This window comes from Varanus komodoensis, unplaced genomic scaffold (assembly GCF_004798865.1).
Source record: "Varanus komodoensis strain SLA01 unplaced genomic scaffold, ASM479886v1 scaffold39, whole genome shotgun sequence".
Classification (NCBI taxonomy): Eukaryota; Metazoa; Chordata; class Lepidosauria; order Squamata; family Varanidae; genus Varanus; species Varanus komodoensis.
This window is the reverse complement of record NW_025335922.1, coordinates 6,471,841-6,496,381: the sequence shown is the minus strand read 5'-3', so window position 1 is coordinate 6,496,381 and position 24,541 is coordinate 6,471,841. Positions and strand designations below refer to the sequence as shown.

Genomic DNA, 24,541 nt, shown 5'->3' with positions numbered 1-24,541 from the left:
TTTTTTTTTTTTTTTTTTGCTGTGCTAATGGCTCAGGTCATCTTAACCATTAATTAAAAACAAAGCAAGCCATTTCCCCTTAAAATGAGCCACATTGCTATCAAGCCCGATGCGTCTCCAGTGTTTGCTGCAGGTAAACTATCCAATCTTAGCAGCCACTCACGGCTCCAAACTTTCCAGATCTTTCTGAAGATCAGAAAGAAATCAACTATTTAAACTCACCATCAGCTCCCCATAGGAGGAAAGGAGACCTGCCCCATAGGCTCTGATGGATCCATTTTGTTTACAGAGACCAAATTCCACTGTAAACCAATACAGCTGAGAAAAATACAAAAGAAGAAATGACCAAGTTATGAAAGAAGTAACTGTCCCTCCCTTCCCATTCCCAGTGTTCCCAGTCAGACAGCCCACCCTTTGTGGGTACAAAGAATGTATACTTGGTAATATTATCCATATTCTGCCTTTCTTTAGAAAAAAAGCCACTCAAGGCAGTTGTTTTCACTCATTCCTGTGTCTTGTGATTTCCGTGATTCTGAGAAGCAGCCTCCTGTCAACAGTCTTGTGTTTCTTCTACAGTGCATCAACCTGACACAATGTCTGAGCACGGAGGGGAAAACAAAACGGAGCCTGAAGCTGAGCAGCAGCCACCAAAGTGCAGCTTTCTGGAGTGGGGTGGGGAGGTACAGTAGCCACAATGTCCCCCTCCCCAAAAAAGCATTAAAATATGGTTTAATTAGAGGATCAGTTATTTCTGCAAAGATGCCATTTGATCCAAGAACTTTGGAATCAAGAGGAAATGTCTAGATATATTGAATTAAGACCTTTAAGAAGTCAACTTCTGGCATCAGTATATGCCTCACCTTGCTGAATTCCACCCCCGCCCCCCGTCCCATCACTGCCACCTTGGCTACCAGCCCTCCGATAATATCAGAGCAGCTGAACAAAACCTAAACAATGTTCCTGTTTCCTGGGGACCAGTTTGGGGGACCAACAACCACAAACGATACATGGAGACTTTGGTATTGGGCATGCACAGTGGACACGGAACATATACTCACTGTTGACAGTTTTTCTATATCTTCATCTGATGCTCCAAGAGAAGCCAGTCCAATATCCTGAATCAAGTATATTTGTTTCTATTATAGCAATACAATGTTTAGCATACTAATAAATATACTAAACTATCCCCCCATTTTTAGTAGTTATGCACCATCAAGTCATCTCCCATTTGTGGTGACCCAAGGCACAAATGCGCTGGAGAGGCTCCCTTCCTAACAGCAGGCAGTAGACCTGTCCTCCTCTACAGCAGCCTGCCCCAACCTGATGCCCTCCATCTATGGACTGGCCATTCGCCATGTTGACTGGGGCTGATGGGAGGTCAAGTCCAAAATATCTGGCGGGCGTTAAGTTCTGGAAGGCTGGTCTGTAAGAACATATGGTTTCTGCATGGTTTTATTACATTTGAGGTGAAATCCTTAGTTTAAGGACAAACATCTGCTTAGTTGAGTGTGCTTGCAGTTTCTCTCTAGTTTATAATAACAAGAATATTAGAGCCAATATTTTATATTTATGTTATTGTCTAGCCAAGAAAAGGGGATGCATGGTAGCATAATACATGCGTTCTAATATGAAATACTTTTCCCCTGCTCACACCCCTGTGAACAACATCTGGAATGTTGATGCACAACTGGGGAGCAAATAGTTCACCCATCAATCGATTTCACTCAGCCTGGCATAGAATGGCACTTGCCCTGTTGTTCACCTATCATACTAGCAGGAGGCCCAGACAGCATCTGAGAAGGGGATGTGGGAAGGTGAGAGAAAGCATCTGTGCATTCATCAGCTGCCATGGCCATGACATGCTGGTGTGCTTGACGCAGGCCACTAGCGGGACTTGGAGAAGTTGTGCCATGGGAATTAGCTGCTCCACAGAGATTGGGCCCCTCAGTTCTGTTCCTATGCAGCAGGAATGTATGAAGATGGGAGCAGTGAGGAACACATTCCTGAGAGCCCCTAGGAATTAATTACAAGTTTAGCGCATGCACTGTACCTCCAGAAACGAACATGATGATGATCACCAGTAATTATTATCATTTATATACTTAATAAGAATGGTAAACATATACTTAACATGTATATGTCTTTTTCAAATACTTCATGTGCAATATCTAGCCACAATCCCTGGACAAAAGGGCCGTGATGATTTATTGTGCTAACAGCTTTCACCAATCAGCAAAGCACTTCCCAGGTTCTGCTGCTTGTGGACCAACTGGTGAAGAAGCAAAAGAATATGCCACAAATGGCTTCCTATTTCAGAAGTCTGCCATCTCAGCACGGAAGAAGAAATTAAGGTTTTCTTTCCAGGCATCCGGTTATGCCAGGATTACAAAATGAAGCTGATTTTTATGTTGCAAAAACTCCACCACAATTTATAGGAGAGAAAGTTAAATATTAGCTTTTATCTCTAGAATGTTCATTTTACTTAAAGTACTTTCTTGATTTTCACCTGAAAAGACTGGCTTATATATTATTCAATAAAAAGAGCGCAATAGAAAAGGAAAAGGGGAGGGGAGGGGAGCAGAAAAAAGCAAACCTGGCTGAGATTAAAACAGGTTAGGGACAGGAGGGACCTGATGGAGCTGGCCTTTCAGCAGAGCTGACAAGATGGCCTTGCTTTGCGTCTTTTTCTCTCCCAGCCTGAAGGGACAGCTGATGCCTAGTGACAATGAGGAGAGGAAGGATTGATGCTGCTGCTCTTTTAGCAGAGCTGATGAAATGGCATGGTGTCCCATGCTGCTGCCTGATGGGATACAGTGCTTTGAACTGCAGCTTCACCAGCTTTCCAGGCAGAGCTTTTTTCCATGACATACCTGAGTCACCAAACTATGCTCACTCCTTCCCTCTTTTGGAGTGACAGTGGCATTACCTGTGAGAATTGGGCAAATTCTTTGTCAGCCAACATAGGAACATGGCCCAGCAGTTCATGACAGCAATCACTGTAGAAAACAAAATGCATTGTTAAAACAACACATGTCTTTCGCCTTTTCCTGACAACACTTGCTCGCTACATCCCAGTGCAAGGCAACAACATGGACACTAGCATAGGGACCAGGCCCCTGCAAGAAGCTCCGATCAGCTCAGTTCCTGTAGCTACTCTAGAAGCACTGTTACAAGACCTAATAATGGCATGCACAAGATGGGGGGCTCAGGTATTTGCCCATCTTCCACACTGATCTGCACTGCCATGGTTCAGCAAAGCCCTTCTGCATTCTGCACAGAGCAAACAGGCCGGTTTTTATGGGGGAAAATGGACATCTGAAATGCCAATATTCAGAAATCTGTGTAGGAAAACATTAGCCTTCCAGGGTCCTCTGTCACTGACCATAACAAAGCCAATGAAATGTCAAATGGAGATCAAAGCAAAAGAATGCTGAGTTAGAATTGAGATTAAGTTCCTTTGCCAGATTAAGAACTGTAGTTTTTAAAATTGTACTACTGTGTAAGCTACTTTGAGTTTCTTGTGGGAAAAGGGTAAAGTTATAAATGCAATAAACACACTCAGTGCCATAAAGCACATATTATCAGTCTTGCCCTGGGCATCCTAAGCCTTCAGATCTGCCTGAAGTCTGGTGTATGGCAGGGTTGGCCAACCTTTTAGAGACCAAGTGCCCAAACTGCAACCCAAAACCCACTTATTTATTGCAAAGTTCCAACACGACAATGAAACCTGAAAACTGAGGTTTTAGTTTAGAAAAAGAACGCATAGCCAGTCCAAGCAAATATATATATATATCTCCTTGGCAGCACACTGACCAGCCATGCAAAAGCTCGGATGAGTTGCAGCTAATGAGTCATGGCTCGTGACGTCATTGCCTGGCTCTGCTACTCCTTTCCGAGCATGCGCGTGGCCCCTGTGTGTGCTGTTATCTGATGCTCGGCTGCTGGGGCGATGCTGGGGAGACTTGGCTCGCGTGCCGACAGAGAGGGCTTTGCGTGGCTCCTGTGGCATACATGCCATGGGTTCACCACCACTGCCCTAACCCTACCCTGGTGCACTCCCCTAACCCTAATATAGGGCTAAAGTTCCATTGAAAAGAGTGGGATTTTCAAAAAGCCTTCCTTGAGTAGCTTCTTCTGCACAGCTCATCATTTCTGCCCATTCTAAACACATTCCAACCATCAAAATCATGCCAGGACACCTCATTTTTCTAACCCTAACCCAGCAATTGGGAACCTTTTAGAGACTGAGTGCCCAAACTGCAACCCAAAACCCACTTATTTATCACAAAGTGCCAACACTGCAATAAAACTTGAAAACTGAGATTTTAGTTTAGAAAAAACAACTCACAGCCAGTCCAAGCAAATATATACAGTATATATATCCTTGGCAGTGCACTGCCTGGCCATGCGAAAGCTCAGATGAGTCACAGCTAATGAGTCGTTGTTCGTAACATCATCGCCTGGCGCCGCTACTCCTTTCCAAGTATGCTCATGGCCTCTATGTGTGGTATTATCCAGTGCTCAGCTGCTGGGGCGATGCTGGGGCAACTTGGCTCGTGTGCCAACAGAGAGGGCTCTGCGTGCCCAGGTATGCCACCACCGTTGTATGGTGTATGGTGTTCTATTGTCAGCCTTAAAGAAAGTTTCAGCTGCCAGTTCAGCCTGCTTTTCTCCATAATATGGGATGAAGCAGCAGCTTATCCTTCTGCAGGCAGCAAAATACCTCAGGCCAGCACTGCCAGACCAAGACATTTGGCCACCTGAGGTAAAGGACAAAGAGATACCCCTTTCTATTCCATGGACAGCCACTAATCGGACTGGGAGCTGAGTCTTTCTGATGCACCAGCATCTTGCACTGTGAGCAGTGGCAGCAGGGAAACATTTATGATGTCCTTCCTCTCCCCAATGGTCCTCCATCAGAGGCTGCATAAAGGAAGGAAGGAAGAGAGGGAGGCAGGGATGGATTGGAGGGATTGTATGATCAGTGCCATGAGCTGTTTGACCCTCATGCAGATTTGTAGAACTTTTAAAAATGTAATTTGGCAGTCTGAATGCTGATGTGGGATTTTAATGTCAAGACTTGAAAATAAGCAGAATGTAATAAAATATGGACTGAAAAAGGGATGGAGCAGAGAAGTTACTGTGTGGCCAGAAAAGGGTGTTGCGTGTGAATATATCATAAAAGATTGATACTGACAGGCAAAGTTAAGTGGATGCCAAACTGTGCGAGAATCATGAAGGCTCCATACAGCCTTTTCCTGCTCCAAGCTACTTTCTGGGAAATACGTTCCTCACGCCTCACTTTTGGCAAAACTGAAACACTGTATTAGATGGAGTTCCAATCCAAAATGCAGAGCCATGACTAACCTCGCCAGCCACGGCCTGAGAACTATTACATTAGCTTTCTACTCACGGTTCTGGGGAATGCATTGGAGACGATGAGTGCCTTATGTACTGCGTACTCTGAAAGACGCGGAATGCCAGGCTGGCAAGGAAATCACGAGCCGACAGAAGCCCTGCAGCTGGTCTCAGTTTAAAGCCTGTTCTTTCTGCAAAAGCAAGTAAGAGGACAGTGCAAACCTGAGGGTGGGTAAACAGACATGATGCCAACATGCAGAGAAACAGACCTGATGCCCATGTGTCTGTCACACAGCCTCTAACAATCTCCAAGTCATCTCCGGGCTGTTCTTGTGCACGCACATAAGGCAGCCTCCCCAGTTTTGGGTTTCATCTCCCATCAGCTCCAAGAACTGGCCAATGGTCAGGAATACTGTAAGTTTTATCTGAAGTGGAAGTTTTGTCTAGGAAGTGGAAGGCTAGGGAAGGTTGACATGAGATATATATATATCCACCATCAAAATAGCAGGTTTGAAAGGTAACAAAAAGATTGTAAGAGGTTGTGGGCAGAGACACTGTCGTTTGAATAAATGGGCTTCCATTTGATGAGGGGCAGAGTTTCCTATTCCTTTTAAATCCCCTTAACTATAGCCGCATACATTTCCACACCATTCCAGAGGTTTTGCTAACCCCAGGGAGGATTCTCCGGTGGCCTCTGTGGGAAGGAGGTGTGGTGTAGACACAGCTCTCTGGATCCCATCCAGGCATGTGGGGCAGACAATCTGCAGAATATCAGGAGGGCCACTTGATGATGGTCATGACTGCTGGAGGATACTGTCATTAACTGGGCTTTTACAATGTTTATTTTCTCAGATATTTCTCTATCACTTTTCATTAAACATCCCAGGAGAGTCTGCAAAGAACAGATAAACAAGGCAAAAATCTAAAACATACCACATTCTGATGATGATGAATCAGATTTAAAAAAACAGCTATAACCCAGGGCAATTAAAATCAGATACCAAGCTGAAATGATACACCACCAAAGCCCTGAGTACAAATACAAATGAGTTTGCATGAGTTGCCAAACTATCAATAGTGTTGACACCTGTCTGAATTTAAGGGAAGGGCCAATCCATGGAAAGAAGGTCACCACAGAGAAGGTCCAGTTCCTGTTTAATGCCAAATGTACCTTTTCAACCCAGCACACAGTCAAAGCAGCACAACTGACAGGAGAGATGCTTTTGAGGTAACTTTGCCCCAAGCTGTTCAGGGCTTTCAGAACCAAAACTTTAAGCCTGGCCTTGAACCCCCAATGTGTCTGAATTTCCACATGCAAGAGAAAGGAGGAGGAGGCACATAAAGTGGAGGAGACATAAAGTGTGGCTCATTCTTGTATCTGAACCAGTTCTCTAAGCCACCCTGAGGAAGAGTGGAACATGTGTATCAATTCATACATCCATCCATCCATCACACAGGATTGATTCCCAAATGTTAGAATTACTGGATGCAACCTAACAGGAGCACATGAAAAACATCTCTCAGGAAAACATCTCTCACACATGAACACCTCTCTATCCCAAAGGACCCCTCCCTTTGATTCTGGACTCCTCTGTGGAATTGTCTGCTCCCATACAGGTGCTCTTTTTGCTAAACACTTCTATTACCCTTTCAGGTTCAGAATTCTTCACATAGCTGCATGCAAAATTATATAACACAAAAACCAAACAAACCTCCAGACCCCAAGGTCACATTCTTAAATGTGGACGTTCCAAGGGCTTCACATGCAGGAAGGGGTATTGGAATGTCATTTGTAACAAGTAATGTGGGAAAATATACTTTTCATTTATTACTCTCCAATAAAAATAGATCTGCAATAAAGAGTTGGAGGTGCCAGAGTCCACTTGGATTGATTGCTTAATATCGTCTGGAAGCCCAAAGAGAGTTGAAAGCAAAGTCATGACCAGTTGCCCTAAAAGAACCTATAGGAATAATTTTCCACTCTTGGCCTCCACATACTGTAGCTACATAAAATCATTTTTCTTCTTTGGCTGTATTTTTTCCTGTCTTGGAATAAAATCACTTTGGTATACAAAGATATATATTCCAGAAAACACGATTCTTTCTTTCTTTTTCTTTTTCTTTTTCTTTTTCTTTTTCTTTTTCTTTTTCTTTTTCTTTCTCTCTCTCTCTCTCTCTCTCTCTCTCTCTCTCTCTCTCTCTCTCTCTCATTCTTTCTCTCTCTCCTTTTTCCTATATAATTGCTTGGGAAACCATATTTTTGTATCTAGATTGTAAGAATACTTAACAGCTTTCTGCAAAGGAATTAATTGACGTATATTCCTAATGGTGTGATGTGTGAATTCCCTGCAGCACAATTCAGAGCTGGGCTTTTGAAATTGCCTCTGGGCAATTCTGAAATATTAACATTTGGGAATAGCCCATTACAAGGCCCCATTTCTGAACTTAGTATCTATCACTTGCTGGTTGTCCTGTGACCTGCAGATTGCCCTCTTTGTCATTTTCTTGGTGGTGGCACCTTCCACCTGGGTATCCAAGAGACACCAGATGTAGTATTTGTTCAGGCACCAATTAAAGACTTGTATTTTCACTCAGGCCTTTTCAGAGTGATTGCGCTGCCCAATTTCCTTGCTGATTATGGCATTGTGTGTTCTCATGGATGACTTATACAAATGTTTTTGCATTTAATAGGATGCACTTTGTAAAATTTTAATGAATATTTAATTTATTAAAATTTTAATAATTAATGTATTTTAATGCAGATTATTCTTTTTGTAAATTGCTTAGATATTTTTAAACAAGGTAAGTGATATATAAACCTATTAACTAACTAAATGATAAAAGCAACAATAACGGCCATGTAGCCCCCAGTCATATCTTTGAAGAGACATTTTGGTATAGATCTTGCCCTGCTGAAATAGGCCTGCTGTTAAAGTAGATTCCAGGTAGAAAACCCAACAGGGCAGCAGAATATGCAGGACAAGTTCTACTGAGCCAAATGTGATTCTAGTCTGCACTTGTCCCTTAAACTCACTTGCTGATATTTTGCTTGCCATTCAGTCTTGGTTTACCTCACAGAGTTGTTGTGTCTATTTATTTATTTATAAGATTTGTATCCTGCCTTTTTCTTTTTTAAAGGGCTCAGAATGGCTTACATGATTCTCCTCCTGCTGCTCTCAGTCTTACACTCACAATGACCCTGTGAGGTAAGTTACTGTGAGGATAAAATGGAATCGAGGAGAACTGTGTAAGTCATCTTGAGCTTCTTGCCATAGAGTCCCATTTCAGAAAATTCACTGTTCTGAACCAGTTTTATTTTAACTCTCTCCTGTTCTCTTCTTAACCTGACTATGTCTTGATTGGCTTACATAGGGCTGGGAAAGGCCAGAGTGTATTTAGAGGAAGGCTTGAAACAGGGCAAAAAAGGGGAGGGCCTTTTCAGTGGTGGCCTCACCACTGTGGGATACTCTCGCCTGTAATATTGTCTCAGTGCCAACACTGGCAGGTTTTTGAAATCATGTTCAGGCTTATCTTTATTCACAGAAACCTGACAGGGTTTTTAAATAGGGCCTGGAATTTTTACTATTGTTTGATTACAATACTTGTAGAATTTTGAATGTAGATTTTTTATATTATTTAGATCATGCTCTGTTTTTATACCATTAATTTCTGCAAACTGCCCAGAGAACTTTGCCAACTGGATTGTACAAACATGTGATAAATAAAAGGAGACCAGGACTGAACAGCCTTTTACATAAAGGAACCTTCAATAAGGGAGGCCACCTGGCCACCCTATGCCAGGTGTTGACGCTAGCCATGTATCACAGGGGCTGTGTGATCTTACCTGTTAAAAACACAGACACATCTTCTAGTTGTGGGATATGGTCTGCTTGGTATCCACAGTATTTTTCAAGCTGATAGAAGGCACCCAGGTACTGCTTACAGGCATGGGTGGGGTACAGACTGCTAAGCTTCTGATAGATTTCTTTCCTGAAAATAACAAGGATTAGCATCTTTGTTTGTTTGTTTTAATTTCCAGAGAAGCAGATGTGCTACTCCACTGCAGCAGGAATGATAAAGCATTGTGTGGCAAAATAAAATAATTTTACTCTCGCATATACGGATGTGGACATTGTTCATTTCTGATTTCCTTCTCTTCCTCCCATAATAGTGGGATTCATCTTTTCATCAGTGGAATCTCCCCACCAGCAGCAGATTTAGAGATGTGTGTCTTTGTGTGCTTAAAGCACTGCACAGAGTCAGGTGTACTCCTTGTATAGGCTGCTCAGTTTGTAGATGTGAAAATACAAAAAGCTGAGGAAGAGGAGAGCTGGAAATACGCCTGCAAGTATTTCTTTTAGGGGGCAGTGTAAAATTGGAAGGGGGAATGATTCTGGAGGTGTGGGGGAGAGGAATAGGACTGCAGGCTAAATATCACAAAATGTGAATGTTTTTCAGATGTGCTGAGAGTTCACATTTTATATTTTAAGAATATTTGATTTAACAATCATTTTCTCTTTAAAAACACAGAGATGTGTACTGATGTACACAGAAGGAGAGACTATTAGAAAGAAGGCAAGTAATTTTATGATGGTAGAGAGCCTTATGGGAAAATAGGTTTTATTACTAGCAATATCATCATCATTATTTTTCAACTTTGGGGTTCTAACACATTTGTAAACACTGTTTTATGAAAACTGACATCATTCTTGGAAATGCTGACTAAGGCAAAGAGTCTTTTCCTGTTTGGAGACTGCATTTCTCTTTTCTTTGCTGTTCAAGGGTTGCTATGTTGGACAGCCAGCATCCTATAGTAATGGCTTCTGGTTTGGATGACTATTGGGGGGATACTACTGCAAGGTTAAAGAATAAGAAACAAATATATTTCCATCCCACACTGGCTCTTGTTGGTAAGGTAAAAATCTGCAGAGGCTTTGGATCACTCTCATGATGCAGTCAGGAAAAGCTGAGGAGAGCCAGGCTTTGCTGTGATCCAGCAAACTCCCTATGCAATGTTGTGGAAATCAGCATCAATGTAAAAAATAATGCAAGATATTTGGCCCAAATCTTGAGCCAGCTTTTTCCACTTTATCTAAACATTTTGCTTTAGTCTGTAGTTACAATAAAAAGGACTTTGTCACATGGTGCATAAAATAAAAATAAATAGTTAAACTATGGAATTCACTTCCACAAGATGAAGCGATGGGCACAAGTTTGGATGGTTTTAGAAGGGGGATGGGACTACTTCATGAAGGAGAAGGCTATCCATGCTTACTGGCCTTGTTGGCTACGGGCTACCTCTGCTACCAGAGGCAGTATGCCTGTGTGCAGCAGCTGCTGAGGACATGGGCAGGTGGAACTCTTATACTCATCCTGCTTGAGGGACCCTGTGGGCAACTGGCTTGCCACCATATAAACAAGAGTTGGACCACTGGACCATTGAATGGACAATTGGTCTGATCAAGCATGGCTGGTCTTATACGCTTGTATAGCTATTATCTGAAAATGGGTATGGGAAAGTGGAGAGGAAACATGTCACAATTCCAACTTCTTTTGCATTTAGTACTTAGTGGAACATCATGACACCATGCAAAATCATGTACATACCATGTAGCAGTTTCTTGGGCAGTATACTCAACTCTTGGTAATGGGTCACCCCTGTACAAAGGGGGAAAAGAGTATATTTAATTAGAATTCCTTTGCATGCTTCCAATAAGATGGATACCAAGGAAGGATGCTTAGACTCCTATTGTTTGGACTAGAAATGAAGAAATACTGACCACCCAAGATGGTTCCACTCAACAGCACCTGGAAGCACCTGAAGATCCTGCCTGGAGTGTGAAATTTATAGAGCCAGGAGGTACCCCATTGGCCTCCTGTGTCAGCTGACTCCTGCTGACCTGGTAGCTGCCGTAATGCATCCTGATCATCTGGATCAGGGTCACCAAAGAATAGCAGAGAGAAGGTTGGCCGGTTCAAGGCACGGGTCCCCTAAAGTCACTCATAAGCAATTTCCCTCCCCGGCATGATGAAAAACAACCGTTCCACACATGGCAGCCATGGCAGCCCAACACCATGAGAAGCAGCCATGTCATGGATGGAAGCCATTAGAAGCCAATGTGTGGGTAGACCAGGGTGCAGGCTTAGCAATGTGACCCCAGTCAGCCACGGCTTGCTGTGACCTGGGAGCCTACTGTGCAATCCAATTTAAAGCAGCACCCAAGTTCACATAGAGCATTCCTGAATGTCATATTTTTAGCACGAAAGTGCCTCATCAAGCCAAAGCATGCCCAGAACCACCTACAAAGAATGTGGGTGGGAAACTGCAGCTCCCATCAACCTTGACTATTGGCCAAGTGGACAAGGGATAATGGGAGGTGAAGTCCCACAAGGACTGGATATCTAGCAGGCTACAGGTGCCCCAACCCATTTATGTTGTTCTCCTTTCCTTTGCCATTTGTTCCATTTCTCAAATGAAGGGTGACATGGATGTCACAGTCAAGGATCTAACCTTGCAAACACAGAAGACCAGGGTACATATTGCAGGAGTGTGCAAAAGGTGAAGACGCTAGGCTAATGTTTTTGTCCAGTGTTGCATTGTTGCTGCACTTACTGTCTGAAGTTAAAGGCCAGGTCAGCAAAAAAGGCCCTCCGCTTCCGGTATTCTGGGTCTGTGTACCCCTAAGGGAAAGGAAGGGAGGAAGGAAAGGCTCGTGCTGCACAGTAAAAGGCAAAACCAAAAGCAAGCAAGCAAGCAAACACACCCAAACTCAAACCCAACTCCCCAGTGTTCAACTGTAGTTGTGAAAATAAGTGGTGAATTTTGAAATTCAGCAGTGCACAGTGGGATTTTAATTTAAAGTTTTGGGTGATCTTCCTGCTTAGATTTTCAGAATGAATGTTTTAATGCTGCTTGCAAAATGAGTTCATTGGAAGCATAGTAAGTGATTTAATGCACAATCCTATAACTCCTGGCATGGCTGTCATATCTCTCTCTCTCTCTCTCTCTCTCTCTCTCACACACACACACACACACACACACACACACCCCGCTCACCATGAGCCCAGGCAGAATGGCTGAAAATGGACATGGCTCTTGGGTGGAAGGAGGCATGTTGAAGCCTGCATCTTGCCTCTTCCTCTGATTATTCCACCTGGCAATCCAGCACGGGCTAGTGTGATGCAGCATTTCAAGTGTTGGACTAGGCCTCAGGAGGCCCTGGTCCTAGCTTCTACTGGGCCATGAAGATTGCTGGGTGCCTTCGGCCAGTCCCAGCCTAACCTACTCACAAGGCTGTTGTGAGGATTGCGTAAGCTGCACTGGGTTCCTCACAAAAGGAAAAAAGATGGGATATAAGTGTAATTACAATCTTATCTCTGCAGCTATATGTTACAAATGCCACTTGGTGTTCTCATGAGCAGAGGCTCCATCTTGAGTCAGTCCTATCTCACCTGCTGTAGTATTATTCAGAAGGCCAGCTGAAATGGTCCAAGGTTTGTACAATGTTTGTTGCTGTTGTTGTCATCCATTACTTGAGGAATGTTCACATTACCATTTATTGGGCATGGCTTTTTAGAGAGTTAGAAAACACAAGTCCTGCCCCAAGAAACTTACAATTTTCATTTTGAACAGTGGGCGAGTTTATTACAGTAAACAGAAGATAAAACAATAGAATTAACAACTGCCTTCAGCAGGACCATTAAATCACAGAACAAAACAGATCAATAGTTGCTTATCTGTCCAATGTTTTATAGTGGCTTAGTTGCCTCTAGGCCTGAATAACTTGGGAGTTACATTCCTTACTCACCGGATGGTCATGATCCAAATCAGGGTCATATTTGGTGATCAGGTGATGGCACTTGTCAAGGTCTCGTATTTTCTTTGGGAACCATGGGGCTGTCAGAGAGGATATAAAGAGCAAGATGTAAATGGCACAAAGCTGTTCTGGGGGCATCACAGGAGCGGGTGCTGCTCAGTGTTATTGTAAAGATGGAACCAAAGCTATGGGGATCTAGAAAAAGTGCTGGAGGATCAGACATCTAAAGGAGCAGTTCTAGAGTTAGTCTGGCTAAGGGATTTTAGGGTTACTCTGCTACTCTGACAGAATATCAGATATGCTGCCAGCCCAACTGGCTATGCTAACTGGGGCATGCTGGGAGTTGTAGGCCTTTTCTGAATCTCAATTTGCATAGGACTCTGCTGTCTGATCTTGCAATCAGATACCCTGGCTTAACAATTTTGCATATCACCATTTAATAATCCCCAATAAATAATTTGCTACTGATTAAAGACTTTGTGTCCATGTGAGAATATGAAGGAAAAGCTCCATGTACTACATACCCTTTTCTTCTCTGTTAGTTTTAACATCTTCTGCCACCCTCTTTAAGGAATTAATGAGGCTGCTGATCTTGCAGGTCAGAACTTCACATCTCACAAAACAATCGAGGTCCTCTGCAGTGTGTTTTGACATTCTAGCTGGTCTAGTTTCAAGGTGATTGATTTTAGCTTCAAACATCTGTAGAAGACAATCATGTGCACAAGGTTTTCCAACTGTGTTGCACAAGACTATTTCCAAAAGTCACAAGCAAAAATTAAAAACAACATCAATACACACACACACAGCAAGGAGCACCCCTTCTTTCCCAAGTGAATTAAGTGGCACATGCAATCAGGAGTCAGAAATGTGCAGTGCTGTCCTTTGAATGTTTTTATTCTCAGGTAACATACAGTGTTCAATGGGATCTACTTCCAGGCAGATTTTCATAGGACTGCAGCCTTAGCCATGTTCTCAGCTATGTTAGCAATGCCAGCTCTAGGTTTCTGATAGATCTTGGGCAAGACACCGTCCAGGAGTCACTCCTTCAGTACTGAGATCAGGCAACACAGTGTGTGGGTTGTTGTTGAACTGCGGGTTGTTACTGAAATCTTGGTTAACATGTTGTCTGAACCCAGCTGAGATGACAATCATGCTCAACAATCCACAGTTCACAAGCTAACTAGCAAACTTTTCCTGCATGAAGAAGTATCGATAGGAAATCTTCACTCTCAGCTGAATTTCTATGGACCACATCATTGTTCAAGACACAGGAGCCCCTGCACAGGTGTCACTTCTAAAAGAAAAGGGAAAGTTGGATGAGAACCAGGAGTGGTGGAAACAAAGCTATTAGACAAGGTGAAAGTTTGATCTAATCAAGGGAGAGGCAGGTTAGAATGATTGTCACATTGCAATGGTGATCAGTTTTGAAGTGCAGGAGTTAAAACCAAACACTCACTAGTACATTTCTTCACTCACTGCATTCTTATCCATAGTTACCTGGGAGTAAACTGCACTGGACCTAATTGGGCTCCAGATTCAGCTTATAAAATACACTGTGCTTTAGCAAGAGATCTTCAACTAGCTGAAATGCAACCCTTAGCTTTTAATTAGGTAAGGTAGCACAAGGTAGCACAAACATATTTCAGATGCTAGCATGAAGTAGACACCTGCTCTCAGAAGAGGAAAGCAGTACCCAGCCTCCACTTGAATCTGCTCCTTGTCCTGTGCACTACTCTCTCCCAAAGGATAGTAAAAACCGGAAAGAGCCTTGATTACCTTACCAGCTTGCCAGAGAAAGGCGTATCAGCCAGCTATCTCTGAAGCTCTGGCAGAAGACACCATAGCTTCTGCTCTGAAGAAGAGACATAGATTTGCATTTCTCCACTACTTGGTGATTACCTATTGTAAAATGTGGAGGTAACCTCCAAAGAGCCAAAACCAATCGGGCTTTGCCACAGCATCCTGCTTTCACACTGGCTAGCTAGCTACCTTCAACAGCCACACTGTGATTCAGCTACCATGTTAATAGCCACGGACAGAAATTCATGAATTTTCTAATTTTAAACCAGGGGCAGAAAGAAAGTAGATGCTCAGATGTTGTGGACTTCAGTTCCCTGAATCCCTGATCTTTGACCTTGCTGGCAGATGCTTCTGGAAGTTGGAGTCCAAAATTTCTGGAGATCTACCTTCTACCCATTCCTGGTCTAAACCAGTAGCTGTCATCAGACCATCCCCAGTCCAGGGTAAAGTGAAATCTTTTCAGATTTAACCCCCATCAATCCCAGCTGGCATGTCCCATCAGTCAGGAATGCTGGGAGTTGCAGCTCACGACCTCTGGAGGACACCAGGGAGATATTTCCCCAGATTTTGTGAGGAAATCGGAGTCCTTAGTGTGAGGGGGGGGGGTGCATCCATCCTCAGTCTACTGGCAATGAGTTGCTGGTAAGTTGGAATTATAGTAGCAAGCAAAAAGAAAGAAGTTCTTTCTAGACATGGCTCCATGCTATTGGGGCTTAGGGGAGCTATAGTTCAAAACGTCTGAAGGGCTTAGGTTGCTTCTACCATCATTGGTCATATTCTCTTCTCCCCCCCCCCCCTTCACAAATTGGTGGAAGCTCCCCTTGCAGGAAGCCCCTTGCAGGGCTATAATTATAATGACGAAACAAGAAGCACATTGCTAACACTAGCCGTGTGAACCAACCCTAAATATGTGCGGGGCCACGGAGCGGGCAACCGGGCAGACGTACCTCGAAGACTTCGGCTGTCCTGGCGATGCCGCCTCGCCTCCCGCCGCGGAGGGCGAAGGTCAGGTTCAGCGTGTCTCTTTCCTGGGCCCAGTCGTGCCTTCCTCGTTGGGTCGACGCCTCCATCCCTGCTCCTCCCGGCTCGCTGGTAGGCACGCTGCCTGTCGGGCAAACCGGGCAGGCACTGCGGGATCGCCCTCGAAGGAGGCGGGGAGTCCACTCCGGGCGGGCTCCACCCCGCGGCCCTCGGGGGCGCGCTGCCACTGGGGGAAGGCTGGAGGCGCGCGTGGGGGAAGGCTTTGGCGAAGCTCCGCGCGCTTCGCCGCTCCTTCCGTGCCCCGCCCTCCTGCTGGGGATAATGGGAGCTGCAGCCGAACACTTCCAGTCCCGTGACTGACGGAGGGGGAAAGGGACACGATCCTTTCTCCCGTCTTCTGGTTAGCTTCGGCGTTGCGCTTGTGTTCGCCGCCTCCTAATAACTCGCAGGCATTGAGCCGATGGGGCTGCTTTGTTTTCATTTACTTTTAGGGTCTACTTTTGCATACTCCTCGTCGCTTTGAGGAGTTTTTCATGTTCATTGCTCGTTGGTATAGCACAATGGAGCAATATATGAATCTGATCTGTTTGCGGGAAGGGCGCCCCTCCCGCTTGGCTTTCCCTTCTACGGGAAATGCGCCCGGCCGTCCACAGGCACCACGCTGCCTTACCTTTCCAGGAAGAACTTCAAAGGCAACCGTGGCAGCGTTGTTGTCCCTGTTGGCTGCGGATGGTGGGACTTATAGTCCAGCATAGCTAGATCCCGGTCTTTTGTATCGGTCGTTCACCCAGCACGAGAGGGAGAGTTTTTCCGTTGGATGCGCAAAGTGGGGACACCTTGGGATTTGCTCAAGTGGGGACAACTTGGCGGGGTTTCTCCCAGCACGGCATCCCACAGGGTACCTCCCGGGTACAGATGCGATGGCGAGCGGCTTGATTGTGCTTACATCAAAGGCTTCCCTTCCTCTTCTCGTGGGGCATCCTTAGTTGGGGAAGCTGGAGGCGAGACTGCCGAAGTCTCGGGAATTTCCATCCATATCTGAAATCCATTTGCAGCCTATTCTAAATGCGTTTTTAAACAAAAGGGAGTCCCGTCGAGTTCAGTGTGACTTACTCCCTTGTAAGAGGGAATAGTTCTTCAGTCAACCTCAAAGGAAGAATGGCAGTGCAAATGTTCTGAAATAAGTCCCTTGGATTTAGCTCAGTATAGATTTGGTCGGACTGGGATAGCAGCTGTATCCCGTGCTCATTCACCTTTGCGGAGCAGGCTGTGTTTTAGTCTTTATTTTATTTAAAAGCTTCGCACCCTGTTGTGTCACTTGCATCCTCAAGGCACGTTTACAATGCAAATAAATATATTATGCACCAAGTGTAAAAATGGTTAGTGGCTACTTATAAAATGAATGGAAACTTACTTAGAAATGCCTATAAAATTTGCTGGTTTGTGAATGTCTGTTGTAACCATTCTAAATTACTATTTTCCCAATTTCAAACCATTTATATGGAAGTGGATGTGCCAACAAAGAAGAGGTCTTATATCTCGAAATTTGCTTGGTGAAAAAACAAAAACAAACAAGCCAACCCAAGAAAAGCAACTGCTTAACAAAAAAGTGGCACAGTTATTGAGTAGAAGTCTTGCTTGCTTGGATGCATGCATAACCAGGAGACCCATAAATGCAGATGGTGCATTTGGGCAATAGATTACGAATTTTGCATCAAGACGTTTGCTCTGACTAAGGTCCTTGTTCCTGATATACATTTAAAGCTTCAACAGCTCTGTCACACAGCTGTCGCGTGCCAGAAACAATTCTGGTTACATTTTTGTCCCAGTTTATTGTTAGCATTATTTTACTTTTGGAATGGAGAGCAGGGCAGAAAGAAGTGGAAACTCCTAATCTGGAGTTGGTTCCTCTAATATGGAGTCTTTCTTTCGTTTTCTGTTGAAACTGTTTGGAAACTCCTAATCTGGGGTGAGTAGGAGAGATAAGGATACAAAGGGAAGTTTCAAAACTCTTGTACATGTAAACCAAATTCACATTATTTTGGAGATAAAATGAAAGCAATGCATTGTCCAAAGCTGCTTGTTTCACCTCAATTTTAGATACATATTATCTGATAAAATGCAGTAATGACTCACAGTTGTATGATCCATCAAAAGCCATTTATGACTGTTTTACTGTTAGTATGCTTGGAATCAAGCAAACATTTCCAGATCTGTTTTATCCCAAAGGAAGGTAGCAGTGAAAAGTTACCATTTTTTTCAGATTTGTAGTGTAATTGATTTGACTAAGTTAACCTTACTTGCCTGCATTGCTTTTATTGTGCTGTGCAAGAGAAAATCTAAATTTATCTACTTAGTGGTCCCACTGAGTTCGATGGGATTAGCTGTCAACTAAATGTATAAAAAAGTTGCTTTCAATTTTAATATGTTAGGATGCAGTTCTCTCTCTCAAGAAGTCTATCCCAAGATATGAATATGATGTTGGATTTTCACAGCAGTAAGAGTTCAGAATTAATATGATGTCTCTTTTGGAAATATAGGGTGCAAAGTAGGATTGATGGGGCGGGGGAAGTGTTGAAAAGACTAAGTGAGCAGCCATGAACCTGACACCCTCAGTTTCCGTATCCCATACTATAGGTTATTCTGACTCCATCTGATGGGAATTGTAGTCCAAAACTTATGTATGATGCAAAGTTGGGAGGAAATGGTAGTGATATCATAATAGTTGCTCTATGTTTTGAGGCAGGGGTTGTCTAGTCTGTCTGTCTGTCTGTCTATCTGTCAGTGCAGTCCTATTCATGTCCACTGAGGTCCCAGGCATCTTTGTAGAAGACTGCAGCTTAAGAAATTAATACCCCCCTTTCTCCCCTTTTTCCAACAAAGATGCACAACCAGTTATCATATTAAATCGTTAAAAGCACAATTGTATGCACGTCTACTTAGAAATAAGTCTTCTTGATGTTAATGGGGTTTAGTATTCCCACATAAGTGGCTATATGGTGTTCAGCCTGAAACAAAACCAAGATCCTTGTCCCTCGTTTCCAACAGACTTGCTTCAAAGCCAACTCCAAGCGGTGGATTGCAGTTTAACGCTCTTCGTAGCTGAATAAACAGTTGCTGTCCGAGGTCCTGAAACTTCATTACTTTTCTGGCTCCTAAAGTGGGATCTCTTTCATCCATGGGGTCCCGATAAGTTGGAGTCTACTTGACAACGCGTAACAATAACACGGCGAAATCTAGATTCAAGTCAAATTGCTATGCTCAATTGTGATGTCGATGCATTGCTTCCCCCATTAGGTCTGACTTGGTGGTGGGGCACAGGGATAGAAAGGCTTTTGGTCAAATTTCTTCCAGCTACAGGGCTAACTTCAGAGACCAGACTCTCAGAAACTTTGAGAAGTGCACCCTGAAATTGTCACTAGCTGTTTTTTATCAGGCTTGATGAACCAAGATTAAGCAAAACGAAGGCATTCAAAATTAATTCAATGTTATTACATTTTTAAAAGCTATTTGCTCCTATCATTAGCCCTAGCAGGTGACAAATATATTCACCTATATTCACTTCAGTGGGAATGAGCAGTTCCAGTCCAACACAGAGAAATGAAAACTTTTTGCTGTTATCTGTCAACAACAACAACAACCCACCACAGCTGAGTATCATGTGTCAGAGTCAATGACCCATTTGTTAGTCCCCTTGACCTGGAAAACAATCTCTTGCTCATTTTTCAAACACACATATGCATTAAAAGCTGCCAGAGAATCAGAGACATTTTGCCATTTTTTTAAAAAGTGGAACCAAACTCTATCAAGAAATACAGCTGGAGACTTTGGGATGGATAATATGGAGGCAGATAATATTCACAACTAAACAATAGATGTATTTTAATTGCTCTTTGTAATGGTGAGAAGTTGGAGTATATTGCTAGATGCTTTTGGATTCTTTGTCAAATAGGCAGAATATGATTTAAATATTTCAAATCAAGTCTACCAAATCATTAAGTTTTTCAGTTGAGAGCAATCTAGAAAATGTGGAATCCAAACACCATAAGAATGTTTGCAAAATAATGCTTGAAGTCAAACATTTACAAAATTGCATTTGAATTTTAGAAATGTGTTCAGGTAGGCTGAAACTCTTTTAGGAAAAAGTTGTGCACCCCATTATTCCCAATTCTCCAGAATGAAACTGATATGGACCTTATTGGAGAAATTTGTGGAGAAGTTATCTTCTGCCATGAGGTTTTAAGATCTATACTAAAAAGAATCACATCTGAGTGGAACTGCAACTGTTTTTAATAGTCAGTTTCACAATGGACAGGAATTGCATGAGGAAATCCAAGTGGCAGTCCCTAAAGTGTGATTTATCCAGTGTCCAATTTATGTACTGCTATAAATGTTTATTTCTGTTGCTACACCCATTCCCAGGTTAGCTGAAAACTACAGCAGAAAGTTTCAGTTATGTCTGATCTTTCATTGTAAAAGAATGATGTAATTAAAGATAACAGTCGCCCTTACTGCACAATCCCATGCTTGTTTAGAAAGAAAAAAGTCTGCAACTCCTTGCATGGTTGGGGCATACTGGAAATTGTAGGATTTTTTCTATCTAAACATGTAAAATTGCATCTTTAATGTAATTTCCCCTTGCTTTTTTTCTAGACCATTTAATATCATGGCATTATTCATCCTTCAATAAGAGCTATTATATCTAATATAGTTCAGAGGAAGAGATTGAAGCATACAGTTAACAATGCAATTTTATGCAGACTTACTTAAATGGATTTAGGACTGTAGCCTGACATGAATATTCAGTTGTTAGTGCCATTGGGTTCAATAGGGCTTATTCTCAGATAAATAAGTTTAGGATTGCATACTAAACCTTTGAAATGGCTTGATGCTGGTGGATCACATCCAATCTGAAGATCTGAATCATCCCCTGGTCCCTTTATTGGACTCATCTGCATAATCAAGTTTATTCATTTCAAATGTGTTACGCAAATGGAAAATCATATTTTTCCAACAACATCAAGATGGCATTTACATTTCAAAGTGTTGCCTCCTACTCAGTTGTGGCATTGCCATATTATATGACGTAGCTCAGTTTTTGACTCTCCAAACAACCTCTCAGAACAAGGGACTCCTTTCTCACTCTATCCCTGACCAAGGGGAAAGTAATCTCAAAACAAACCTTCAGAATTTCAATGTAAATTAATTCCAAGTTTAAGTGAACTGATGCCTGTGGAATATCTTACAGCATAACATTGGTAGAAAACAAACAGGTTCCATGCACTAGAATAATGAATGCAGTTTATTTATATAAAATAATAATATATGCTTGATTTTGCTTTTTAAAAAATTATGTCAATTAAGCTGCAATTTTCATGAAAGATGTATGTAGGTGCATTTACTCCTAAATATTTAGCTTTACACATGTCCCTTTAGTGGTACTCGCTTCCAATTTAGGGCATAATCCTGTACTCAAGTTCTTCTTGCTCAGAGGCAATAGGATTGGGTGGAAGCCTTGTTATATGGATAAAACTTAGGATATGCTGCCAGAATGAATGATGCGCCAGTGAAACTGCCCCGATTTTGCCAGTGGAACTGTACCACTGGAGAAATTATGTCAGGAGAATGGCAGAGGAAATATGTGAGCGGTGACAATCCTAACATGAACAGCATTTCTCGTTATTTTTCTTCCTGTGTGTCTTTTTCTTTGGACAGAGCAATCCCATGGTTCCTGGACTGAGCCATGGGATTTTTCAGGATCCCAATTACAAGGTTGTAAAAAGTGTTCTCTCCTTGGTGCTGGGGATCTGTACTCAGAACCTTTTCTCAGCCCCTTGTAACCACTGTGGAGAGAAGTGCACTAGCTGCTTCTCCAAGAGTGTAAGACTGAGCTTGGAGAAGGGCGTAACAGGGCATTCTAGGGATGGGAAGGGGGCCACCAGGATGCAACACATTCTGATAGCATCCAGACTTCATTTCATTGCATCCCTGCCAGAAGCACCACAGATCTGCAAGGGGAAGGCAGAGATTGACTCTACCACTTCTTCTGCCCTGCACAACTTCTGTATTTAAAGGCTTATAGCAGGGGTCTCAAACTCGCGGCCCGTGGGACAATTGCCGGGACGGACGGGGCACGGGGGAGGGGCCCTGCGGCCTTCAAAGTGCCGGCAGTGCCTGGGCCGGCCTCCAGGAGCGATGCGGGATGAGCGGCCCACCACCACCGCGGTGGTGGAATACTTGATGCGCCCAGCCTCACCCAGACTCTACTTCCAGCGGCCCCCAGGTAAGTTGACTTTGAGCCCCTGGCTTATAGGCATTCCCACTACATTGTGCCTTAAATGGTTGAGAGGTGGTATCTCTCCCAAGAGAGAAAGTAGCGTGGCACGGGCAGGAGGGAATGGATGCTACTCCATTGTTCCAGGCTAGCTAAACGCTCCTATTATATTATTTTTCCTCAAGCTTTAGCTTCATGGGAACAATCCACAGTGCTCTGTAGAGGTTAATGCAGTTTGGGAATGAGGTTCAGCATCATGGATAGATCTTATAAAGCAGAAAAGCAAAGCTACGAAGGATGCCCCACCTTTGTTTCACAACTGCATTTTACATTGAACTGTTATATGCCAAAACATATACATATGTCCAACATTATGTAGATGGACTTCCACTCTGGTAATAGGAACTTCCTTTCCCTCCTCTCTACTGCAACCCACAGCAAGCACACAAAAGACCCCAGAAAGGCTACAGAGGATTGCCAGGGGCAGTTGAGCTGCCAGTGGCGTCCGTTTTATGGGTGGAAAGGCTTTCTTGGATACACCCTTTAATAAGCATGTGCTACATTCCTGCATTATATTAATTATCAGCGTGTTGATTTTTTTTCTTTTAAATGTTTGATATTTCTTTCATCAAATCCTTTTTGCCACATGGCTCTTGGAACCAACAGAAGGCATCCAAGACATCGTCCTCATTTTAACTTCTGTAGAGCGTTGCAAAGAAGTCCCATTTCATCTACAAGAAAAAAAAGTTAATGTTTTCCTATGCTCCTTTTTAATTCCATTTGTAGACTCTCTTTCCTCCAAGGAGTGTAGGACAGTGTATGTGGGGTGATTCCCATATAGTCTTCATTGCAGCCTCAGGTAGGCAGGGCTTAGGGGTGGTGACTAAAAGATTGTAGCACAGGGATGTAAAACCAGGGTTCATCAATCCAAGTCCAACTCTGTCCCAGCTTGCCTCTACTAAGCAGATGGAAGTCATCTGGCATAGACATATTGCCATGGGCTGAATGGCAAGGTTGACAGTAGGGGAGAGATTGGATCAGAAGCACTGAACAGCTTATGAGGAGGAAGATCAAAGGAAGGCTTGATGGCCCACCAGCTGTTCCTGGACTTCAAGTCCCAACATCCCCAACCACTCTGCCCAGTTCCTTGACATATGGAGGCTACATATTACCACCCTAGTGTGAGGTGATCAGGTGAAGGAGAGCCAGAATGGGCTTTCTTCTCCTTGCTAGTGATGTGTAAAGGTAAAGGTAAAGGTAAAGGTTTCCCTTTGACATTAAGTCCAGTCATGCCTGACTCTAGGGGGCAGTGCTCATCTCCGTTTCCTGGCTGAGGGAGCCAGCGTTTGTCCCCAGACAGTCTCCGTGGTCATGTGGCCGGCATGACTAAACACCAACGTGCATGCAACACTGTTACCTGCCCACAGAAGTGGTACCTTTTTATCTACTTGCATTTGCATGCTTTTGAACTGCAAGGTTGGCAGGAGCTGGGACAGAGCAATGGGAACTCACCCCGTTGTGTAGATTCGAACCAGTGACTTTTCAATCAACCAGCCCAGCAGCACAGTGGTTTAAACCACTGTGCCACCTGCAGTGATGTGTAGGTTTTGTTAAATGCATTCCATCCATGTTTTGTACAGATGTTTGTCAGTGCACAGTTTACACCAATTACACATGTGAAAGTGAGCAGTTGTGCAGGCAGCTGGAATACTGTAGATCCTCCTCACTCAATGCAAAACCAGCCAGCAAACCTGCATAACTCAGAAAAAGCTGGTCCAGTGCAGAATTCCAGTTCAGATCTACAGACATCTCATCTCATTTGAATCTGACCCAAATTTCCCCAGCATACCAGGAGCCCATCCCCGTTGGCTACATCATAAGCAAGTGGAAAGAGTGTGGTGTTTGGATGCAAACTTTCCAAAGTTTACAGCCATGTCTAGCCATGACAAATGGTCCTAGACTGGTGAGTAAGGAGATTATGGTTGTGAGGACATCTAGACTGTCCTTCATGCCTGGGAATGTTAACATTTGCCACACAAGAGATAACATGTTGTCAGATCTTTTGGATTAATTGTGTGCCTTTCAAAATGGATTTGCATATAATTTTTCTCTCTGCATTCAGAGAATAAATTTGAAACTATGTTATTTTTCACAACAATGAACATTCTTCTTGAAGGAAAATCAAGACATACATAAACATTGGTGATTGGGATCAAGAAGAGTAGAGCTATAATTATATATGGAGTAATTGAAGCAAGCAAGTGGAATGCTCTGGATCTGGAATCTTGGAGGATAAATCTATGTATATCAG

General features: G+C 43.3%; 2 protein-coding genes across 3 annotated transcripts in view; both read right to left on the bottom strand.

Moving 5' to 3' along the window:
- Positions 1-204: 204 nt before the first annotated feature.
- On the bottom strand, positions 205-16,045 carry LOC123028824 (tyrosine 3-monooxygenase-like). Its single transcript, XM_044441070.1, has 10 exons — positions 15,923-16,045; positions 13,700-13,874; positions 13,167-13,255; positions 11,972-12,039; positions 10,966-11,016; positions 9,203-9,348; positions 5,414-5,549; positions 2,927-2,996; positions 1,059-1,115; positions 205-318 (listed from the first exon to the last, which is right to left on the bottom strand). The coding sequence occupies exons 1-10, from the start codon at positions 16,043-16,045 to the stop codon at positions 205-207; spliced, it is 1,029 nt and encodes a 342-aa protein (XP_044297005.1).
- Positions 16,046-22,306: 6,261 nt separating this feature from the next.
- The window catches only part of PAH (phenylalanine hydroxylase), a 41,098-nt gene continuing 38,863 nt past the window's right edge, over positions 22,307-24,541 (bottom strand). Inside the window, exon 12 of one of the 2 annotated variants that reach the window (XM_044441166.1) lies at positions 22,307-22,961. In XM_044441166.1, the coding sequence (XP_044297101.1) occupies positions 22,918-22,961 (44 nt within the window). In that variant the 3' untranslated portion in view covers positions 22,307-22,917. The remainder of the gene's footprint in view (positions 22,962-24,541) is intronic. The other variant, XM_044441165.1, reaches the window with a different exon arrangement.

Excerpts from the sequence above, each read along its gene's own strand:
- LOC123028824 (XM_044441070.1), bottom strand. The coding sequence starts at position 16,045 with ATGGAGGCGTCGACCCAACGAGGAAGGCACGACTGGGCCCAGGAAAGA. Across the intron at positions 5,550-9,202 it reads TGTGTCTGTGTTTTTAACAG|AAAGAACAGGCTTTAAACTG; the intron begins GTAAGATCACAC and ends TTGCTTTTGCAG. Across the intron at positions 1,116-2,926 it reads AATTTGCCCAATTCTCACAG|GATATTGGACTGGCTTCTCT; the intron begins GTAATGCCACTG and ends TACTTGATTCAG.